We start from the raw sequence: 19897 nt of genomic DNA, 5'->3' as shown, positions 1-19897 counted from the left end.
CTGGAGCCGTGGGAGAAACTGCGGATTCTCTGCTAAACTCTTCCCTCAGAGCTTTCGAGACCCCCCGGCTGAAGCACCTGACATATCCCCATTAAATACAGTGATCTGACTGGCTTTGTTGGCTGAGTCTAAACCTTATTCCCACCTCAGTTTCTTTAGAGTTCTTCAAACGAATAAATTAATTTAATGTATGTTGGGAAGGACACACGAGCTCTGAGTAGCACAGACATAGCACAATACATCAAACTGTACCAAGACAGAAACAAAGGTTTTTTAGCGTCCTCAGAGGAGCAGTGACATTGTAGTGACATCTTTATTGCCAGCTGCCAGCTGATTCCATGGTTCAGTCCCACAGTGGCTTCACTAAAGGCCTGGAGCCTCCAAATCCTGGTGGTTGGAGAAGAGGTTGGAAATTCAGCCTCCCACGAGTGTGGAATAGGCAGGTTTGGCTGTGGCTGCTCACACATCCGCGTTCTGTAGCCGGAATATTGGCTCCAGAGCAGGGCACGCATTCCTTGCCGTGGCTACTCCACATTTCCTGCCTCGCTGTCGCTCTCCTCCGTGAGGGGGAATTCCCGCAGGGCTTCCTTTGGGGTGTAGCTTTTGGGTTGCATGGGGCACTCCTGGCTCAGGATGGCCTGGGTGAAGCAGAGCAGAAATCACGCTTTAATAAAAACAATGATTTGTTTGAGCAGTTAACAGGAGCATTGTCACATTGGCAAAAAGCCAAAGCTGGCTTTTCCCCAGGGAATACGAGCCGTGAGCACAGGGAAGGACGCTCGAAACTTTCCTGCTTTTATCGGAGTTTTTTTGTTGCTTTTTGAGGGCAGAACAGAGCCCACCAGGGAAGACGCAACCCCTGGCAAATTTATTCTTAATTCCCCCAAATCCCTGGGATATGAAACTCCAGGAAAGCATCCCTGACTGACCATCTTCTCCTCTGTGGCCGGGGGGCTGCGCAGGAGGCAGCAGAGCGGGGCGTAGGCCATGTTCAGCACCCCGATGATGACCATCAGCCAGGGGAAGCCGAGGGCTCGCACAATCGCCCCGCCCGTGGAGGGGCCTGCAAATTCAAACATCAAAAAGGGACAGAACGCCAGGGGGATACACCCTGAGTAGCTACACCGTGAGTAAAGCTCTCCTACCGATGGCAAAGCCCATGCAAAAGGCCACGTCGGCGATGGCGTACACGGTGCCGTAGGCAGAGGTGTGGCGCAGGTCCACCAGGTAGCCCATGATGGGCATCATGGAGGAGTCCACCATTCCTGGCCGGAGCAAGGACAGGCTCCTCAGTCCCTGCTGCCCCGGGGGAGCTGCCCGGGAGCAGCCGCAGCACCCCCAGCTCACCTATGGCAAAGCCCAGCCCGGCGTTGGGGCCGATCAGGCCGTAAATGTTGGTGGCCAGAGGGACCTGGGAGAGGAGAGAGAGGAGGTGTGAGGCCAGAAGAGCTGTGGGAGGTGGGAGGGGGGGACACAGGGCATGGAATCACAGAATGGGTTGTGTTGGAAGGTTAAAGACCACCTAATCCAACCCCCTCTGCCATGGGCGGGGACACCTCCCACTGTCCCAGGGTGTTTGGCCTTGGACACTGCCAGAGATCCAGGGGCAGCTGCAACTTCCCTGGGAATTCCATCCCAGCCCCTCCCCACCCTCACAGGGAGGAATTCCTCCCCAATATCCCACCTAACGCTGCCCTCTGTCACTTTGAAGCCATTCCCTGTGTCCTGTCCCTCCATCCCCTGTAAGTATTCTCTCCCTGTCTTCCCTGCAGGCTCCCTTCAGGTCCTGGACCACCACCATTTGGTCACCCCAAAGCCTTTTCCAGGCTGAGCAATCCCAAATCTCTCAGCCTGAAGATCTGGAGACCTTTCCCAGATCTGCAAAAACCCATCCAGAGGTGCAACCCCTCAGCATCTGCTGTGCCAGGACCATGAAAATCCCTGTGGATTCTCCTGCTACTCACACAGAGGAGGCTGATTCCCACCACAGCCATTCCAATCATGGAGCACAGCCACCTGCAAAGTGAGCAGAGGGCAGGAGTTCTCAGCCTCGAGCAGAACCTGCTGAAATTTGGGCTGGGCTGAGCCAAAATCTTTAATATCCCACTTACCTGCCCATCCTGTTAGCCAGAATCCCAAAGACGTTGGTGCCAATGAGGTAGGATATGCTGGCAGGCAGGAATGCCATCCCTGGAGAGAGAAGGGATTAAAAAGAATGTTTCATGCCCAGAAAAACCCAGATTTGCACCAATTTTCATTCCCTAATTGCCTACTTTGGAGAATACACGAGCCAGGCCAGGCATGTGAACATCTCCTCTCATAATTTCTCCCTCTCCCACGTCTCCACATTTTCCCTCACTAAATAAAGAGGAATAACACAACTGCTTAAGTAAAAAGCTCGGGGATCATTATGTAGCTCACGATTAAATATTTGCTCTCCCTGCAGCTTTACCAGGTGTTTATTTTTCATATCCTCTCCTGCTGACAGTAAATAAAAGTGATCAGCTCCATTTCCCTGGGACAGCTTCCTTGTTGGAACACGCTGATTTGTGTTTGGTTTCCTCTCCTCTCTCTAACAGCTACAGAATATGGTTAATCCTGCGGATTTTGCCCGAATTTCCCAGAATTATGGGAGGAGACAAAATAAAGAAGCCCCTTGGGTCCGGAACAGCTTGTGGTGGGTGGGTTGGTGCTGAACTCTGAATCCAAACTGCTCTCACATCTCAGGTACCTGAACATCTTAGGGAATATCTTTGGGATTTTGTTTTGTTAAGTCACCTCAAAGCTCCTCTCGGTGACAGGGGAGCCCTGAGTGCTTTTTCCCTGCGTTCTGTCCCTTCTCCCGCTCCCAGAATCCCTGGGTGCCGCTTTCACCTTGCCCATCCTTGCTCCAGAGAAGCAGCCGAGGCTTTTAGTGGCTGCCTGCCCAGAGGATAACTCGATCAGGAGCAATTCCAGCCCCCTGCTCCAAGCCTGCAATCCAATTTGGGATCTAAGTGCAGCCCGGGGCACCCCCCCGGTCATTCCTGCGCCAATTGGGTTTTATAACCATTACTGGTTATTTCTGCAGCGAACACAGGCGCTGTTATCTCCACATCCCATTTTCCGGGCAGCTGGCAATCAGCACAGCCCATCCTGCCCTGCCTGGGATGCTGGGAACGGCCTCGTTTCACTCGGAGCTGCCTCTGCAGAGCCCATCTGGCCTCCACAATCGCAGCCCAGCACGAGCCCATTGTCTGCCCTGCAGAAGATGGGCTCCCGGGGCACCCCACAGCCTCCCTGCCCCGTTACTGCTCTGCTGGGGAGCAAATTCCATACAATTTTTGCAATAACAGAGCAGAGCACACGGCACAGCCACCACTGAGGATGTTTCCAGCTGGAATTGGAGCCGTGCACAGCCTGGGATCTCTCACTCCACAGGCATGAGGGCAGATGTTTCCTTCTTTTTATGGAGTGATATAAAAGATGATTCAATCCCTCCCGCAGTGCCCAGGCAGGGACAATTCTTGGTCCCTGGAAGTGTCCAAGGAACACCTGGACATGGCACTCAGTGCTCTGGGCTGGTCACAGGTTGGACTCGGTGGCCTGGGAGGGTTTTTCCGAATGATCCTGTGATCCTAAACTCTCTGAAGCTCAGGGGAAGAGGCTGCAAAGCTCGGGACCTACCGAGCTGCCACTGTGGGGAGCACATGGTCTGCAGCATCCAGATGGGCAGCGTGGGCTCCAGCATGGCCACCCCCATGTTGGAGAAGCAGAGGGCTCCTGGAAAAGGGAGAAGAGGGAGGAAAGCTCCATTTTAGCCCTTTTTGCTGCTGTTTCAAGCAGGCACGAGGGAGTCTTTAACCAGGGGACAAACGTCCACCTTTACCTGCAGCCACCAGGATGTAGGGGTCTCGCAGCAGGGTGGACAATGGGGTGGCTTTGGTGCTCTGCACAGGGGGCAAGGTGGGCTGGGGGCTGTGCGTGCCCTCTCCTGGTCCTGGCACAGCCCCCGGCCCTGGGCAGTGCCCACCTCCCTCACCCAGCACCGCTCAGGCCCGTGCTCACCTCCGGGGAGATCCGGGAGGGCTGCAGGATGCACAGCTGCAGAGCTGGGGACAGAACACTGCTGATGGCTCCTTCCTGCAGGCACCACCCCTCCCAAGCACCTCTCCTTCCCCTCAGCCCGACCCATCCCAGCAGCAGAACCCTGGGATTCAGGAGCTGCTTGGGGACATGGTTGGAGCGGGCAGGGCAGGAGGGAGCAGCAAAACTGCCCCGAGTGTGTTGGGAGGTTTTGTCAACCCCTGAAGCAGTCAAAAGTGCAAATGCTCCCACCAGGCTGCCATCTGGGGAGCTGCCACCGGAGTGTGACAGAGATGGGATGTGGAAAAGGAAAGGATTAAAGCAGGAAGTGTGATAGGCACGAGGCCCACGTTTCATTTTGCAGCAGCTCTTGCACGCTCCATTATGGATATCTTGTTTTGCAGCCAGACAGGGACGGTAACTGGGGTTGTAATTTAATTAGCTCCAGGCTTCCCACTGCAAATGCAGTTCCTGCTGGCTGGAACTTTGCTGTGGCACTCAGAAGGCTCCCGTGGCCTTCGTCTGGGGGCAAGAACAAGGCACCATTTCTGCTGGCAAAGCCTGATTCCTTCACGGCACCAAGAGGCTGCACACAAGGGTGTCTTGCCAAAGAATTCACAGTTCAAAGAGCTTCACTAAACGTGCTGTTTGAGCCATGAAAGGAATCAGGGGGTTTATTAAGTAATGAGGGATTAATTCCTGCTCTGTTGCTGTGTCAGTCATCTGGAGACAGCAAACATGTGATTTAGCCCTGACAGAATAACCAGTGCTGATGGTACCACCCATCCGTGTTAATGGGCCTCTTCTTCCCCACAGACTCTGCCTGAAGCATCCATATTCCAATCTTTTCACATTTTCTTTATTTGTAGGGCTAAACCCTTTGGTTTCTCACCTCCATCCAGAAGGGCGAGGAAGGCCAGCACCAGGAAGGGCGACGCTTTCCCCACGAACTCGTACATGATGCTCCCGAAGGGTGCCCCGACTGCAAGGGAAGGGCTGGGTCACACCCTGGCAGTGCCACCGTCCCCCGAGCCTGGAGCTGCTCTGGGTCCCTGCTGGGTGTTTGGGAAGGTGTCGGTCCCACAGGGAATGGGCAGAGGGAGGGAGGGAGGGAGGGAGGGGAGCACCCAGCCTGTGGAAGGCACGGCCAGGCAGGTGGGATTGCAGGAGCAGGAGATGCAGCGGCCGTGCCCCGTTGGGAACAGGGGCTCCTTACTCAGCAGTCCCAAGGCCAGGCCTCCCAGGGCAATGCCCATGGCACTGCCCCTCTCCGAGTCGTCCGGGTACACGCTGGCCAGCAGGCCCAGGCCTGGGGGGCACAGGCAGAGCCCACCTCAGCCTGGGCCCATGGAGGGGGCTCCTCTCTGGAAGCCGCTGGGATTTGGGGGAGGTTCAGCTGCTCCCTGGCTGGGGTGGGTGCAATGAGAAGGAGGAGGAGGATGACGATAACCCAGCCGAGGGGAGCTGACGCAGGGACTGAGGTGTAGCCAAAAGCTTCACCTGCCACCGATGAGAAGGAGGAGCCGACGCCTTGGAGGGCTCTGGCGATGAGCAGCAGGGTGTAGGTGCCTGAGAAAGCAAACACTGCGGAGGGAGGGGAGAGCTGGGGTCAAACCCTGCAGCACAGGGCAAGGCTGGCCCCAGCTGGCACCAGTTTGAGGGCAGCGAGATGTCCTTGTCACCCTTTCCAGAGCCTGGGTTCTCTGCTCTGTCCTTTCTCACACAGAGCAGAGGAGTCTGTGCTGTGCAGTGTGGGGAGGGCAGAGGGGAGGGCGATACTCACTGACTGTGGAGAGGAACATGATGGTGAACCCAATGAACATGGGGATGTGGTATCCGATCCTGGAACGGGAACAAAGAGGCCCCAGCTCAGGAGGGCTCCTCATTCCCCCTGGGAAATGTGTGTGGGCTGGGGAGCAGCTCCTGAGGGGGAGATGTGCCCACAAGTGCTGGCCAAGGGGGCCCCCCGTGCCCCCCCAGTAACACTGCAGAGCCCACCCAGGGACACAGCTCTGCTCCCCAGCCCATCTGCCCACCCCAGCACAGCTCACTGTGTCTGCAGGAGACAAAGAAAACATGAAAATAACATTTTATCCACAACAGACTGGGAAGCTGTGTTTGTTTATTCCGTGGTCGCTGGTATTCAACAGCATCTGCCAGCACCTGAGGAGAGCACGAGCGAGGTTTGTGCTGGGATATAAACTCACAAGCCATGTGCAGGCTGTTAGAAAAGGTAAAATTCCTGCCGTTTTCGTGGCTGTATTCTCCCCCTTGCTATTCCCCCCCGCAATCTTTGTGATTCCTCAGCTCCTGGTGGTTCCAGCAGCAAGCAGGAGCCGAGGAATCGCATGGAATTGCAGGAACCCCGGGGTCTGACCTACCTGTTGGTCAGCAGACCCACCCAGGGGTTGACCAGCAGCTGGACCAGAGCCTTGGAGGCGAAGAGCAGCCCCACTCGGGTGTTCTCCTGGGCCAGGAACTCCCCACCCTCCAAGCAGCCCCCGGGTGGGGTTTGGGGGGTGCTGGGGGGGTGTCCTGGGGTGCTGCTCCCCGACCCGTTCGGCAGCTCCACGGTGGTGTTGTCAAAGGAGGAGAGCACAGAGGAGAAAGGAGGAGCCCTCGGGGCTGCAGGAGTTGGCTCAGGCAGGGCTGAGCTCACAGAGCTGTTGGCACCTTCGTACTCTGTCGTGTAGAGGAAGGTGGGGACGATGGGTACTGGAAAAAAAGCCAGGAGAAGGATTAATTTGGGATTTTCCTCCATTTTTTAGCTCGGCATGCAGCTGAACTGAGCGGTGCTGGCCGGGTGGGGGGGTCCTGGAAGGTCCCCTGGGCAGGGAACCCCTGGCATCACCCGGGACTGATGGAGCAGACTGTGCCCCCAAAGAGCCCCACTCTGTAGCCCTGAGACAGACCCCACAAAACCCCACTCTGTGCCCCCAAGCAGCCCCAAAGAGCCCCACTCTGCACCCCCCGGCAGCCCCAAGCCCCGTACCCACGACGGTGAGCAGGATGTTGTCCAGCAGCAGTGCCACAAACACCACCACCAGCACCAGCCTGGGCGAGGCCCTGCCCGTGGCCAGCCAGTGCTGGGACCCGGCCGGGGACATGTCCAAGGTCCTGTGGGCTCCTGGGCTCAGGGGTCAAGGCCTCCAAAAACCTGCCAAGAGAAGATTCCAGGTTAAACCTCCCTCGGATCAGGGCTTCTCCCTGGGGAACGCAACTCCTAGGGTCACTCAGTGCATCCCCAGGATCTCTGTGCCTTCCCCAAGATCTCTGTGCCATCCCCAGGAGCTGGGAGTTCTGGGATCTGGCTGCTTTTTCCAGGAGCTGGGTGCTTTTTTCCAGGAGCTGGGAGCTTTTCCCAGGATCTGAGTGCCATTCCCCAGGTGCCATGTGCTTTTCCCAGGATCTATCTGCTTTCCCCAGGATCTGGGTGCCATTCCCCATGGTCTGGGTGCCCTTCTCAAGATCTGGGTGCTGTCCCCAAGAGCTGAGTGCTTTTCCCAGGATCTGTGAGCTTTCCCCAGGAGCTGGGACCACCAGCTCTGCTATCAAATGACGTGTTTTCATCAATCCTGCTTTTAAAATCCCAGCTGGAGCGTTCTCAAACCATTCCCGAGGCATCTTGTACCTGCTTCAAGGCATCGTTTAAGCCTCCTCACAGAGACTCCAAGCACAGATCAAGCCTCAGCTTATCCAAGGTAATCTTGACATCTTTTATTCCCTGTTTGTTCTTTGGAGATTCAATTGAGCCTCAAAGGAAATTCATTTACGTTCCGTGTCTTTCGATTGAAATGTCAGGGCCAGACACGGCACTTCAAAGCCTCATGGATGTGATTGAGATCGAAGCTTCCACGGAAACAACACTCCAAAAATATCCCTCCGAAATTTGCATTAAACCAACCAATTGAACCCCCCAGCTCCTGGGGACTGAGTGGCAAAATGGATGGAGCTGAGTCCAAGCTCTCCCTCTTCCCAGTAATCCTGGGCTTTCCTGAAATCCCAGGCAATGGGAGTTGCCAGGCTTTCATTACAAAAAGCAAGCACTCCAAATGCTTTGTCATCACGGGGAAGTGCCACACGAGGTGGAAAACTCTCACTGCACCTCCAAGGAAATCCCAAACACCAGAATTCATGCAAAAGAGTATGAATATAAATAAATTTAAGAGAGAGAAAGCAGAGGCAATAAAGACACGTAGTTTAAGCTCTCCCTGTCCCCTTTCTCTGCTGTATGGAGCAGAGGAAAATGTTCTCTTACCCCGGCACCCATCTGGGAGCGTGGAGCTGCTGCCGCTGCCTCGCCGAGCTCTGATCCCCCGGGATTTACGATTCCCTGTTATCAGGAGAGGAGAGGAGTGTCCCTCGTCCCCGCAGGTTTAATTGGAACCTCACACGAGTGTCCTGGAGCTCTCTGTGCGTCAGCAGGGGTGGGCTGAGGGCTGGGAGCGGGGCAGGAATGTTTATCCTCACTCCCAGCTTCCAGCAGGACTGATTCCTCCCCAAGCACCAGAATTCCTGCCTGGATCTGGGCACCTGGCCTGGCATTTTGGAGCTCTGGGAGATGTGGGTACCAACAGGTTGTGGTCCCTCCTCACCTCAGTGCTGCCTCTGCCCCATGGGATGCTCTCCATGGCTTTTCCCGGTGCCGTTATCCTGCCTCCAGGGACAAGGAGATCTTCCTGGACCAGGCAGGCTGGTTCCTCACAGGCAGAGGGGGATGGAAGATCCCCCCAGGCACGGCGAGGTTCTGCAGAGGCCGTTGGCAACGGACTCTCTTTTCCTCCATCATTTCTGCTTTCTTAAACTTTTGACACTTGGCTCCATGATTTCTCTTTTAAACGCCAAACCGATACCATCCTTCATCCAGGACGCAGAGATTTACTGCAGGGAGAGGGAATAAATCCTGAACAGATTCACCTTTCCTCCTCTGGCACGTAAATCTGCCGCTGGGGCCATTTGTCTGCCTCCTGCCTGGCCCCAAAACCATTGCCAATAACGGCAGATGAGAACATCCTGCCCAGGAATTCCCTGGGTGGGCATTAGAGCAGGAGTTGAAGCCTTTAAGTGGATTTCACGAGCGGAGAATTGAATGCCCGGGCCTGGAAATTGCTTTCCCGGTGTGTGGAGCCGAGGCAGGGCATGAGCAGTGCAGCAGCACCATCTGCTGAGAGAGCCCGGGGAAGGATCCAGACTCTCCTCCAGCATGTGGGGACCTTCCTCTTTCTCTTTTTTTACCTTTTACTCCCTCTTTTTCTTAATTTAATCCTTTTCTTAATTTAATCCTTTCTCTGGAATTATTTATTCTCTTTGCTCCCTCCTCAGGAGGTTTCGTTTCCCCCAGCACCTCGGCTTGGCTGCTCCCCCGAGCAGCACAGAATCACCCAGATCTCTTTGCACTTGTATTTGCCCCAAATATTTCCAGTTCTGAGCCAGCAGGAGGGAGGGGATTGGCTTCTGACCCCGATCCGTTCTGACTCACTGCTGCGTCTTTCTCACTTTCTTTCCCTTTTTCTTCCTTTTGTTTTTTATTCTTCTTTTTCTCTATTTTTCCATCTCTTATTAGTTTTACCTTTTTCTCTTTTTCTCTTTTATTTTTCTTCTTTCCTTTCCCTTATTTTCCTCTTCCTCTTTTCTCTTTTCCTTTTTCCTCATACCTTTCCCCTTTTGACTATTCATTTTTTTATTCTTATCTATTAACCTCTCCCTCTCTTCCTCTTCCTCTGCCTCTTCCTCTTCCTCTGCCTCTTCTCCTTCCCCTTCCCCTTCTCCTTCCCCTTCCCCTTCCTCTTCCTCTTCCCCTTCTTCTTCATCTTCCCCTTCCTCTTCCTCTTCCTCTTTCCCTTCCCCTTCCCCTTCTCCTTCCTCTTCCTCTTCGTCTTCCCCTTCCTCTTCCTTTCCCCCTTCCCCTTCCCCTTCCCCTTCCTCTTCCTCTTCCTCTTCCTTTTCCCCTTCCCCTTCCTCTTCCTCTTCCCATTCTCCTTCCTCTTCCTCTTCCTCTTCCTCTTCCTCTTCCCTTTCCTCTTCCTTTTCCTTCTCCCCTTCCCCTTCCTTTTCCTCTTCCTTTTCCTATTCCCCTTCCTCTTCCTCTTCCCCTTCCTCTTCCTCTTTTTCTTCCTCTTCCCCTTCCCCTTCCTCTTCATTTTCCCCTTCCCCTTCTCGTTCTGTTTCCTCCTCCCTTTTCCTTTCCTTGTCCCTTTTTCTTTCTTTGTCCCTTTTTCTTTCCTTTTCCTTTCCTTGTCCCTTTTCCTTTCCTTGTCCCGTTTCCTTTCCTTGTCCCTTTTCGTTCCCTTTCCTTGTCCCTTTTCCTTTCCTTGTCCCTTTTCCTTTTCCTTTCCTTGTCCCTTTTCCTTTTCCTTTCCTTGTCCCTTTTCCTTGTCCCTTTTCCTTTTCCTTTTCCTTTTCCTTTTCCTTTTCCTTTTCCTTTTCCTTTTCCTTTTCCTCTCCTTGTCCCTTTTCCTTTCCCTTTCAGGACCCGGGACAGCTCCGGCCCCGCCCCGGCCGCGGTGGGCGTGGCCAGGCGGGAAGGGGCGTGTCCTCCCCGCTATAACCGCGCATGCGCGCGCGCCCCCTCAGCAGCCGGTCCGACATGGCGGCGGTGCGGGCGCTGCGCGGGGCCGTGAACGGCGCCGGGCCCGGCGGGCCCCGCGAGCAGGCGGCGGCCCTGACCCGCGACTTCCTGTCCCAGCCGCGCCTCAGTGAGTGCGGGGGACCCGGGGGGCTGCGGGGAGGGGGGGGTTGGCCCTGCTCGGGGGCCGCGCACCGGCCGGGCCGCAGCGCCGGGCCCGGGCAGGCCGCAGCCCCAGGCTCGCCCATCCCCTCAGAACAGTCTGGGGTCGGGCTGTTAATTAACAATCTTAATTACCCCCGGCAGCGCGGGGAGTTGTGCAGCCCAGCCCGCTGGTGACACGGGCTGTCCCGTGTCCTTCGTAAAAAGCCGGCCTTTATACCTGGAACTGGAAATGGTGGCGGTGGGATGGAGTCTGTTCCTTTAACACTGAATTGAGAAATCGGGTGAAAAAGGGGAAATGCAGGACTTTGGTAAACTCCCTTTATTGCAGCGCGGTGGGGAGCAATCAGAGTGTGTGAAGACGTTTTTTCTGGCACCAATTACATAAAATGACTTTACCTGTGCCCTAAATAGCACCAGGACCTGCAAGGTGCTGCCCAGGAGCTTCTGGGTGATGGATCCTTTGGAAATATCCGTCAGGTTTGGAAGCCAAATCCACCATTTCAATTCCAGCCTCCCTTTAAGTCTTTACTGTGGAGCGGAGGCTTCTGTCAGGGTCGGAGCCAAGGTGACTCCATCCTCAATCCAGGTTTTTCCACGTAGATTCCAGCTTTTCCCTGAACTGGCATCAAGCTGGGGATGGAAAATGTTTCAAGTTGTGTTTGGTTTGTCGTGGAACTGGTTGATCCTGGTGCAAAGGGGAATTCTGAGGGGCTGCTGAGCTGCTCTTGTGGGGAGCTGGTGCTGATTGGTGCCCAGGAAATGTTTTCTCATGGACAGAGCGGGAAGCGAGAGGCTGCTTGAGAAAGAAGCGCTCATGAGACAGTCATGGGACGAAATGCTTCACTCGGGGTCAGGTTTTCCACTTGCTGTGGGCTGCAAACCCTCAGGCTCTGAGCCGATTCTTCCTCCTGGATAATGCCTGGGTGATCTCCCTGCTCAGGGCACAGGAGTGGCCCAGCTGCTGCTGCTGATGAGGAGTAATTAAGGGACAGGGTTCTGTCTCAAGGTGTTTAGAAGGATTTTAGGAGTAAAATTGAGAAATTCAGGTTTAATCCCAGCTCCCCTGAGCCCGGAGCTGATGCAGGTTGGTTTTTGCCCGTTAAGATCTCACATTGCAACAGTTTCAGCTGTTTTATTGCAGTGTAAACACAGAGCTGTTGACAGTGCACACAACACCTGGGGAGCTGCCAGGCCTGCAGAGCCTCCGTGCCTCCCTGGTGCTGATGGAATTGGTGATCCTGGCTGGGGTCTGGATGGCTCCACTCCCCCACTTCCCTTCCTGGGGACCAGGGAGGAACAGTCCCAGCTGCTCCTCGTGACCCTGAGGGAGCTGTGACTCAGGGTTTCCTTCATCAGCAGGTCAAGTGATGCTTTTTCCCTGGGCTGGCAGCAAAATCCTCCCTTGGAATCATGGAATGGTTTGGCTTGGAAGGGCCTTAAAGCCCATCCAGGGCCACCCCTGCCATGGGCAGGGACACTTCCCACTGTCCCAGGGTGCTCCAAGCCCCCTCCAACCTGAGCAGGGAATTCCTGTGATGGCCAGGAAAACACCGGCATCGCATCAGTGTCCCCTGCAGGGCTTTGCAGGAAGCAGCAAAAATGCTGGACACCCAATCCTGCACCTAATCCTTCTTGTGGAGTTCAGAATAAACAGAAATCAGACCCCAAAGCTGCTAAACCCGAGCCCGGTGAGAGGGATGAAATGGAGAAACGGGATCTGGAATATTCCTGAGGAAGTGCCTGACTCATGCCTTGTGTATTTTCCAGCTTACAAAACTGTGTCGGGTGTGAACGGACCCCTGGTTATCCTGGATCAAGTGAAGGTAAATCCCAGCTGTTAATGAAGCTTTTTGAGGGAGAGTTGACAGGAAAAGCTGGGAAAGGTGAAATCTACACTGCTGGGAAATTCCATGGAGCGATTTCGACCCATTTCTGGCTGCTGGGATAAATGGGAAGGTGGGAATTGCTCTAAGGCTGGAGGAAAGGGAGAGGTGCTGGGGAAAGAAAGGAAACAGAGTTTGAGTTTTACCAAACCCCCCAGAATGCTGTTTAAATTCCAAGCTGAGATGAACCTGTTTGCTTTGTTCCTGACCTTTCTGTTTCCACATCAGTGCTCTGGAAAAGGAAGCTGTGGTCAGCTCTGGCTTCTTTTCACGCTACTCTGGAGGGCAAACAGCTGCTGCAGGTTTTTCTGCTTGTCAGATGCTGCACTGGGGCTTTCTGTCACCATTTGGGACTCCCAGGGTCTTCAGAACTGATTCTGACAGCTCCTTCTGCAGCTCCAGCCCCGCAGATGCTGCTTATTCCTATAAAAACGGCTTTAGCCTGGGAGATCTAATACCTTGGGAAGCAGTTTTGTTCTGATGCTAAATTATTCTTAAAACTGAGGAGTTTCTAGGCTCAGAGGTGGTGATTTTTGTTTGCTGGCTGCTGCTGTGCAGTTTAATGCCTTCCCTCCTCCCTCTTTTTCCCCTGAAGTTCCCCAGGTACGCCGAGATCGTGCACCTGACCCTGCCTGATGGCACCAGGAGGAGCGGGCAGGTGCTGGAAGTCAGCGGCTCCAAGGCTGTGGTTCAGGTAGGAGCAGGAGGCTCTTTTTCCATATTTCATTAGTCAGGGTGAGCCCTGGACCGAATCAAACCTGTCTGGTGATGAGCTCTTTTTAAATGGAGACAGTAAATCACCTGCTTATTCCACGTGCAGGTGGCATCAATAATTTTAGGGGATTTCTGACAGTGCACAGTGATTTTTTTAATTCCATCCCGCTGGATTCCTCTGCTGCTGGATTAAAGGAATCCCCTGGAGTTTGCAGTATTGGGTTCCAGATCAGCCCTGTGCTATGTGGGTGCTGGTATGTCTCCTGAAAAGCTGTTTCTTGTTCACATTATTTTACCTGAAAAGCTTGGCAGAGGGAAACACTTGCGATCAAAGGAATTGCACCATGTTTGGTGGTTGTTGCTGATACAATTCATGAATTTTGTTAAAAGCAGGGTTTTGTGGTGTTTTGTGCCAGCACTTTGCTCTTGAAGCCCTTTCCAGAGCAGGAAAGGGGGCTCCAGGTGAAACAGCATTCAGGAGTTATTTTGTGAAGCTCAAAACTTCTGCCCTGGGGTTTATTTTTATTTTTTCGGCTGTATTTGCAGGTATTTGAAGGCACTTCAGGGATTGATGCCAAGAAAACCTCCTGTGAGTTCACTGGGGACATCCTGCGAACCCCGGTCTCAGAGGACATGCTTGGTGAGGGTTCACACGTGGGTGTGAGGAATGAACAGATTTATCCCAAATTACCTGATTTTCACAAGAATTTACGTTTTTATTGTTGTTTCTGTAGGCAGAGTGTTCAATGGATCAGGAAAACCCATAGACAGAGGCCCCATTGTCTTGGCTGAGGATTTCCTGGACATTATGGGTTCGTTCTTAATCCTTTTCTGGTTGGGGGTAAATTCAACCCGGGTGTTTCAGCTTTCTGAATTTATATATTTGGTGTAGCACACAAGATCTAACTTAGGAGGAGCTTCATCTTATTTTTGATTGTGTGTGGCATCAAATCACCCAAGTGCAGGGACATGAGGTAGCAGAAGATTTTCTGCAACGTTTGGAAGCTGTTCTTTATTATTTGTAGACTTAGTTCTACGACATCTAAAGATGAAAAGCTGATAACCTGGCGGGGTTTTAAATCATTCTTACCCCTGACATGAACGTGTAACATCAGAGTCTTGGGGGGTTTGAAAGGCTCGGGTGTGATCAGGTGCAGCTGAAGATCTGTTGGTGTCACAGTGGGGTTTGTACCCCTTTATCAGGGGCTCTTTGATAAAGCTTCCAGCATGTGCAGGGAGTAACATTGTGTTCTCTTCAAAAATCCCACAGGCCAGCCAATCAACCCCCAGTGTCGGATCTATCCCGAGGAAATGATCCAGACTGGAATTTCGGCCATAGATGGCATGAACAGTATTGCCAGGGGCCAGAAAATCCCCATTTTCTCAGCTGCTGGGCTGCCCCACAACGAGGTGAGGCCTCAGAGCTGCTCCAAGCCTTGTGGGAGTCAAAACTAAATCTAATTCTGGGCTGTGGAACAGCATCAAATGCAAACCCTGGAGTATTTCTTGCCTAGATTGCAGCTCAGATCTGTCGCCAGGCTGGCTTGGTGAAGAAATCCAAAGATGTGATGGATTACAGCGAGGAGAACTTTGCCATCGTCTTTGCTGCTATGGGGGTGAGCCCACGGTGCTGGGGGAAAACAGGGCTGGAGGAATTAGGGAGGGTCCTGAGAGTGGCTGGAGTCTGAGCGGGTTTTGTGTGTACGGAATTAAAGGATGGGTGAAAATCCCAAAAGTCAGAAGTGCTGGAATCTGGCTCTGGCACAGGGTGCCCAGAGAAGCTGTGGCTGCCCCATCCCTGGAGGTGTCCAAGGTTGGATGGGGCTTGGAGCACCCTGGGATAGTGGGAAGTGTCCCTGCCCATGGCAGGGGGTGGCACTGGAGGGGTTTTAGGGTCCCTTCCAACCCAAACCATTCCCTGATTCTAACAAAGCGTGTCTGATCAGGAGAAAGTGTCTCAAACTTGATCTCCAGCCTGGAATTCCAGAAGCTGCCCACTCTGGGAGCGTAGAGGAGGCTTCCTGATGGAGATCTTTGCTGTGGGTTATTAATGAGGCCATCAGCCCTTAACAGGGTGCAGAATGTGCCAGGGTAACCCCGGAACTGAGGCCTCGGCGCTGTGCTTTAGGTGAACATGGAAACCGCTCGGTTCTTCAAGTCAGACTTCGAGGAGAACGGCTCCATGGACAACGTGTGCCTGTTCCTGAACCTGGCCAACGATCCCACGTGAGTGGCCACTCCCTGCGCTGGGGGAAAGCTGGGAAGAACAAACCAGCTGTGGGGGTGCCACTTGTGGTGGGCTTTTGTGGCAGCAAAGGTGCAGAGGAAATGCTGGTGGTGCTCCAGGTGGTGCCTGGAAGCTCCATGTGGCTCCCAAGTGTCCCTGGCAGCCCCCACTGAGGGCAGGGTTGTGTTCCAGCATCGAGCGCATCATCACACCCCGCCTGGCCCTGACCACGGCAGAGTTCCTGGCTTACCAGTGCGAGAAGCACGTGCTGGTCATCCTGACAGACATGAGCTCCTATGCTGAGGCCCTCAGAGAGGTGTGTGCTCATTAACATGTTAATTAATGTGTTTGTTACCAGGCTGGGTGCTGGCAGAAAGGGGTGGTGGTGAGAAGTGAGAAGCGAAGCTGCTGCTCGAGCTGTTGTGATTAATATTCATTGGAATGTTTGGGAACAGCCGGTGAGGATGAGAGTTAATCCTCGATTGGCTGGGATTTATTTCACTGGTGGCAATTCCACTCCTGGAAGTGCCCAAGGCCAGGTTGGACAGGGCTTGGAGCAGCCTGGGATAGTGGGAGGTGTCCCTGCCATGGCACTGGATGCTATTTTAGTTTCTTTCCAACCCAAACCACTCCATAATTCCATGAATCAGCAGTTTGATGCCCTAATTTTAGATTTGTCTTGTCCTGTCACACATGGCTGCGCTGACAAACACCTGAGGGGGATTTGTGGCTGCACTTGGCAGGAAGAGCTGCTCGAAGTGCCTGGTGCACAAACCCGGGGAGGCAGCGGCTGCCTGGGCGGGATCTGACTCCTTGGGAATGTTTTTGTGGCTGTTCCAGGTGTCAGCAGCTCGGGAGGAGGTGCCTGGGCGCCGTGGCTTCCCTGGCTACATGTACACGGACCTGGCCACCATCTATGAGCGTGCCGGGCGAGTGGAGGGCAGGAATGGCTCCATCACCCAGATCCCCATCCTCACCATGCCCAATGACGGTGAGTTTTGGTCCCTTGTTCTCAGGAGCAGCACTTAGAGGGGCTCCCTCAGGGCACCCTGCCTTCTTTGGGGCACACAGCAGCACAGCAGTCCTGTGGCCTTTAGGTTTCTTTAATATTTCACTTTTTGGCTGCTTCTACTAAAAGTGCTTTGCCTTTGAGGCATCAGGCTTGGTGCTCATAGCCCCGATCCAAGAGCACTCAGGAGTTGTGGAGGGGAATAATTGATGAAGTCACTTGGTAACAAAAAGCTGCAGCTCAGTGCTAAAATGAATATAAAAGGACTGAAAACTACTGAGCTGGTTTTTTTCCACAGATATCACTCATCCCATCCCTGACTTGACTGGATACATCACTGAGGGCCAGATCTACGTGGACAGGCAGCTGCACAACAGGCAGGTGTGTGCCACGCTGCTCACAACGTGCTGAAGGTTGCTCTCATTTTTTAAGGCTTCATGGTAATGCCTGTGTGGTTTTCCCCCAGATTTACCCCCCCATCAATGTCCTGCCCTCCCTGTCCCGGCTGATGAAGTCGGCCATCGGCGAGGGGATGACCAGGAAGGACCACGCAGATGTGTCCAACCAGCTGGTGGGTAAAACATTCCTCTGGCAACAGGGGCTGGTTTCCAGCACGCCTTTGGCTGCCCAGCCTGGAAAGGCCAGAGTGGTTGGGATCCAGAACATTCCTGAGGCTGCTTTAAAGCCTTGGCTGAGTGTGCAGTGAGGAGTTTTGGGTTTGAACAGGAATTGTGGGTGATTAGAGAGGAGGGAGCAGCCAAGCTGGGAGTGTTCACCTGGAGAAGCTCCAGGGAGACCTCAGAGCCTAAAGGGACTCCAGGAGAGCTGGGGCAGGACTGGGGGCAAGGGATGGAGGGACAGGATACAGGGAATGGCTTCCCACTGCCAGAGGGCAGGGCTGGATGGGATATTGGGAAGGAATTGCTGGCTGTGAGGGGCTGGGCTGGAATTCCCAGAGAAGCTGTGGCTGCCCCACCCCTGGCAGTGTCCAAGGCCAGGTTGGGATAACCTGGGACGGTGGGAGGTGTCTCTGCCATGGCGGGGGGGGGATGAGGTGATGTTTAAGGCCCCTGGCAGATGTTCCATGGGTTCCTGAGCTGGGTCAAGCCCTGTTCCCATCCCAGTACGCCTGCTACGCCATCGGCAAGGACGTGCAGGCCATGAAGGCCGTGGTGGGTGAGGAAGCCCTGACCTCGGACGATCTCCTGTACCTGGAGTTCCTGCAGAAGTTTGAGAAGAACTTCATTGCCCAGGGTAAGGATCCCAGCACCTCCCTGGCTTGTCCCAGGGCTGCCTCTGGCATTCCCTGCCCCACATCCCCGCCGTGGCTGTCCCCCCAGGGCCCTACGAGAACCGCACCGTGTACGAGACCCTGGACATCGGCTGGCAGCTCCTCAGGATCTTCCCCAAGGAGATGCTCAAGAGGATCCCCCAGAGCACCCTGGCCGAGTTCTACCCTCGGGATGCCAAGCACTAGCACGGCTCCCTGTGCCCCTGCCCCGTGCGATGCTGGTTTGGTTTCCTTTTCCATGTGTTGGTGTTCCCCTGTCACCCTCCCAGCCCGAACCAGCAGCAGGTGACACCTGTGGCAGTGTTCCCACTGAGAGCAGTTTGGAAAATATCCCTTCTCCCAAAGCCTGGATCTTCAGGAGGATGTTTAGGCCAGCTCTGAAAATGTGCAATAACCACCACGGGGTTTGGGCTTTGAACTGAGCCTTTTGTAGGGTTTTCAAGGCTGAGCATGAGCAGGAATTGCAAATCTTCACTTTGAAGCCGTGGGTTAGAAAAACGAGAGAGGAAATGGGGCTTGCAGGACAACATTGCTCTGTGAAAATGCCGGTTTTTAACCAGGGCTGCGCATTCTGGAAGGGTTGTGTGAACTGAGCACACAGGGAAGTGACACTGGGGACTCTCCCAATGGCAAAGGTGGAAAAGTCCTTGTCCTTTCCGAGGACAAAGGCCAGTGAGGTGCTACCTGACAGCAGCAGGATAAAGCTTAATTACTGAATTACATTTTAAATTTTGAGTTTACAGAGTAAATTTCCTCCTTAACCCTTCTTTGGTTGAATTCTGGAGATGCCAGACAGAACCAGCAGCTCAGCAGTGTCACCACAGCTGTTGGTAATTCAGGGCTTTGTGCTGCTGCTGAAGGGGATCCTGAGAGGTGAAAACCAACCTAAAACCTGGCCCAAGTGTGCTGGAGCGAGCTCAGTGGCCTGCACTACACAAGGTAACAGGAGTTAACCAAAAAGGCAGCTTTCAGTGTGAGAAAGGATATTTTGAACCTGCTCGAGGTGTGCTGGGCCTGTGCCATGGCTGAAGCTGTTGTGGTTTGCACTCCAGGCACAGATTTGCCTCAGCCCTGAGCTCAGCATTCCCAAACTCTGCAATCTTGGCTGGGCAATTCCGTGTTGTTCCTTTTCCGACGGGTTCAGCCGAGGCTCTGGGCCCGCTGCTGCTGGCACAATTCCATGCTTTTTCCAGGCTTTCCTGTAGTCTGAGCTCTGGTCTGGCTCACCAGAGCATGTTGCACCTCCCTGCACGCCTCCAGTGCCGTCTGGGAAGGTGCTAACATGACTGGAATGTGCTAATTCCAGCTTTCCCTGACGTCTCCCGTGTGCAGTTCTCTGGTTTGTTCCGTGTTCTCTGTGGCTGCAACAGCAACTTTATTCCAGTGCATTCCACCCAAAGCTGTGTCCAGTCTCTTTTTCCTGAGCTCAGGACGAGAGGGCGGAAAGCGTTGGCATGAAAATACTTTAATGTAGAGAACCTCTAAATAAATTAAATATGGAAGGTGTTGAACAAACGGGAGCTGCGGTGATTGCGGGGTTGGAAAATCCCTTTGGGTGTTCAGCAGGGCCTGGGATGATCCTGGGAATAGGAATGGAGCACCTTTGGTGTGGACTGAGGGTCCCTGGAGCCACCCCTGTGCTGTCCCTGGAGCTGGGGGCTGAGGAGGAGGAGGAGGAGGGTCTGACCTTCAGCCTCGGCCGGGGTGCTCAGAGCAGTCACAGGGAAAGGCTTTGCAGGAATGCACAGGGGCTGTGATCCCTCTGTCCCCACATCCCTCCCTCTCCACGGGCAGTGTGTGCTGGAGGAGGCTTGGAAACCTGAAACTCCTGGAAAACGAGCTTTAGGCCCGAGTTTGGTTGGGATTTTTGATGTAATCAGCACTGGGGAGGGGGGCTCAGTCAGTGACCCCAGCCCCGTTCCCTCCCCTGGGCACCGCTGTCACCCTGGGCAGGGCCCAGGGTTAGGACAGACCCTGT

At 54.1% G+C, this 19897-nt stretch overlaps 2 protein-coding genes across 2 annotated transcripts; one reads left to right on the top strand and one right to left on the bottom strand.

Annotated features, from left to right (window-relative positions):
* Positions 1-164: 164 nt before the first annotated feature.
* SLC18A1 (solute carrier family 18 member A1) lies at positions 165-8421 on the bottom strand. Its single transcript, XM_048287436.1, has 16 exons — positions 8324-8421; positions 7058-7222; positions 6447-6780; positions 5849-5907; positions 5566-5649; positions 5282-5374; positions 4958-5047; positions 4048-4091; positions 3869-3929; positions 3667-3762; positions 2112-2190; positions 1965-2016; positions 1348-1411; positions 1146-1265; positions 930-1063; positions 165-638 (listed from the first exon to the last, which is right to left on the bottom strand). The coding sequence occupies exons 2-16, from the start codon at positions 7170-7172 to the stop codon at positions 525-527; spliced, it is 1539 nt and encodes a 512-aa protein (XP_048143393.1). The 5' UTR covers positions 7173-7222; positions 8324-8421; the 3' UTR covers positions 165-524.
* A 2215-nt stretch (positions 8422-10636) lies between these two features.
* On the top strand, positions 10637-19318 carry ATP6V1B2 (ATPase H+ transporting V1 subunit B2). Its single transcript, XM_048287283.1, has 14 exons — positions 10637-10760; positions 12563-12618; positions 13274-13372; positions 13939-14032; positions 14127-14204; positions 14663-14802; positions 14907-15008; positions 15521-15618; positions 15812-15935; positions 16460-16610; positions 16927-17009; positions 17095-17199; positions 17753-17882; positions 17969-19318. The coding sequence occupies exons 1-14, from the start codon at positions 10652-10654 to the stop codon at positions 18103-18105; spliced, it is 1506 nt and encodes a 501-aa protein (XP_048143240.1). The 5' UTR covers positions 10637-10651; the 3' UTR covers positions 18106-19318.
* The last annotated feature ends 579 nt before the right edge of the window (positions 19319-19897 follow it).

The sequence above is a fragment of the Corvus hawaiiensis genome, chromosome 27 (genome assembly GCF_020740725.1).
Source record: "Corvus hawaiiensis isolate bCorHaw1 chromosome 27, bCorHaw1.pri.cur, whole genome shotgun sequence".
Taxonomy (NCBI): Eukaryota; Metazoa; Chordata; class Aves; order Passeriformes; family Corvidae; genus Corvus; species Corvus hawaiiensis.
Note: the sequence above shows the minus strand (reverse complement) of the source record. Positions and strands in the feature narration are given on the sequence as shown.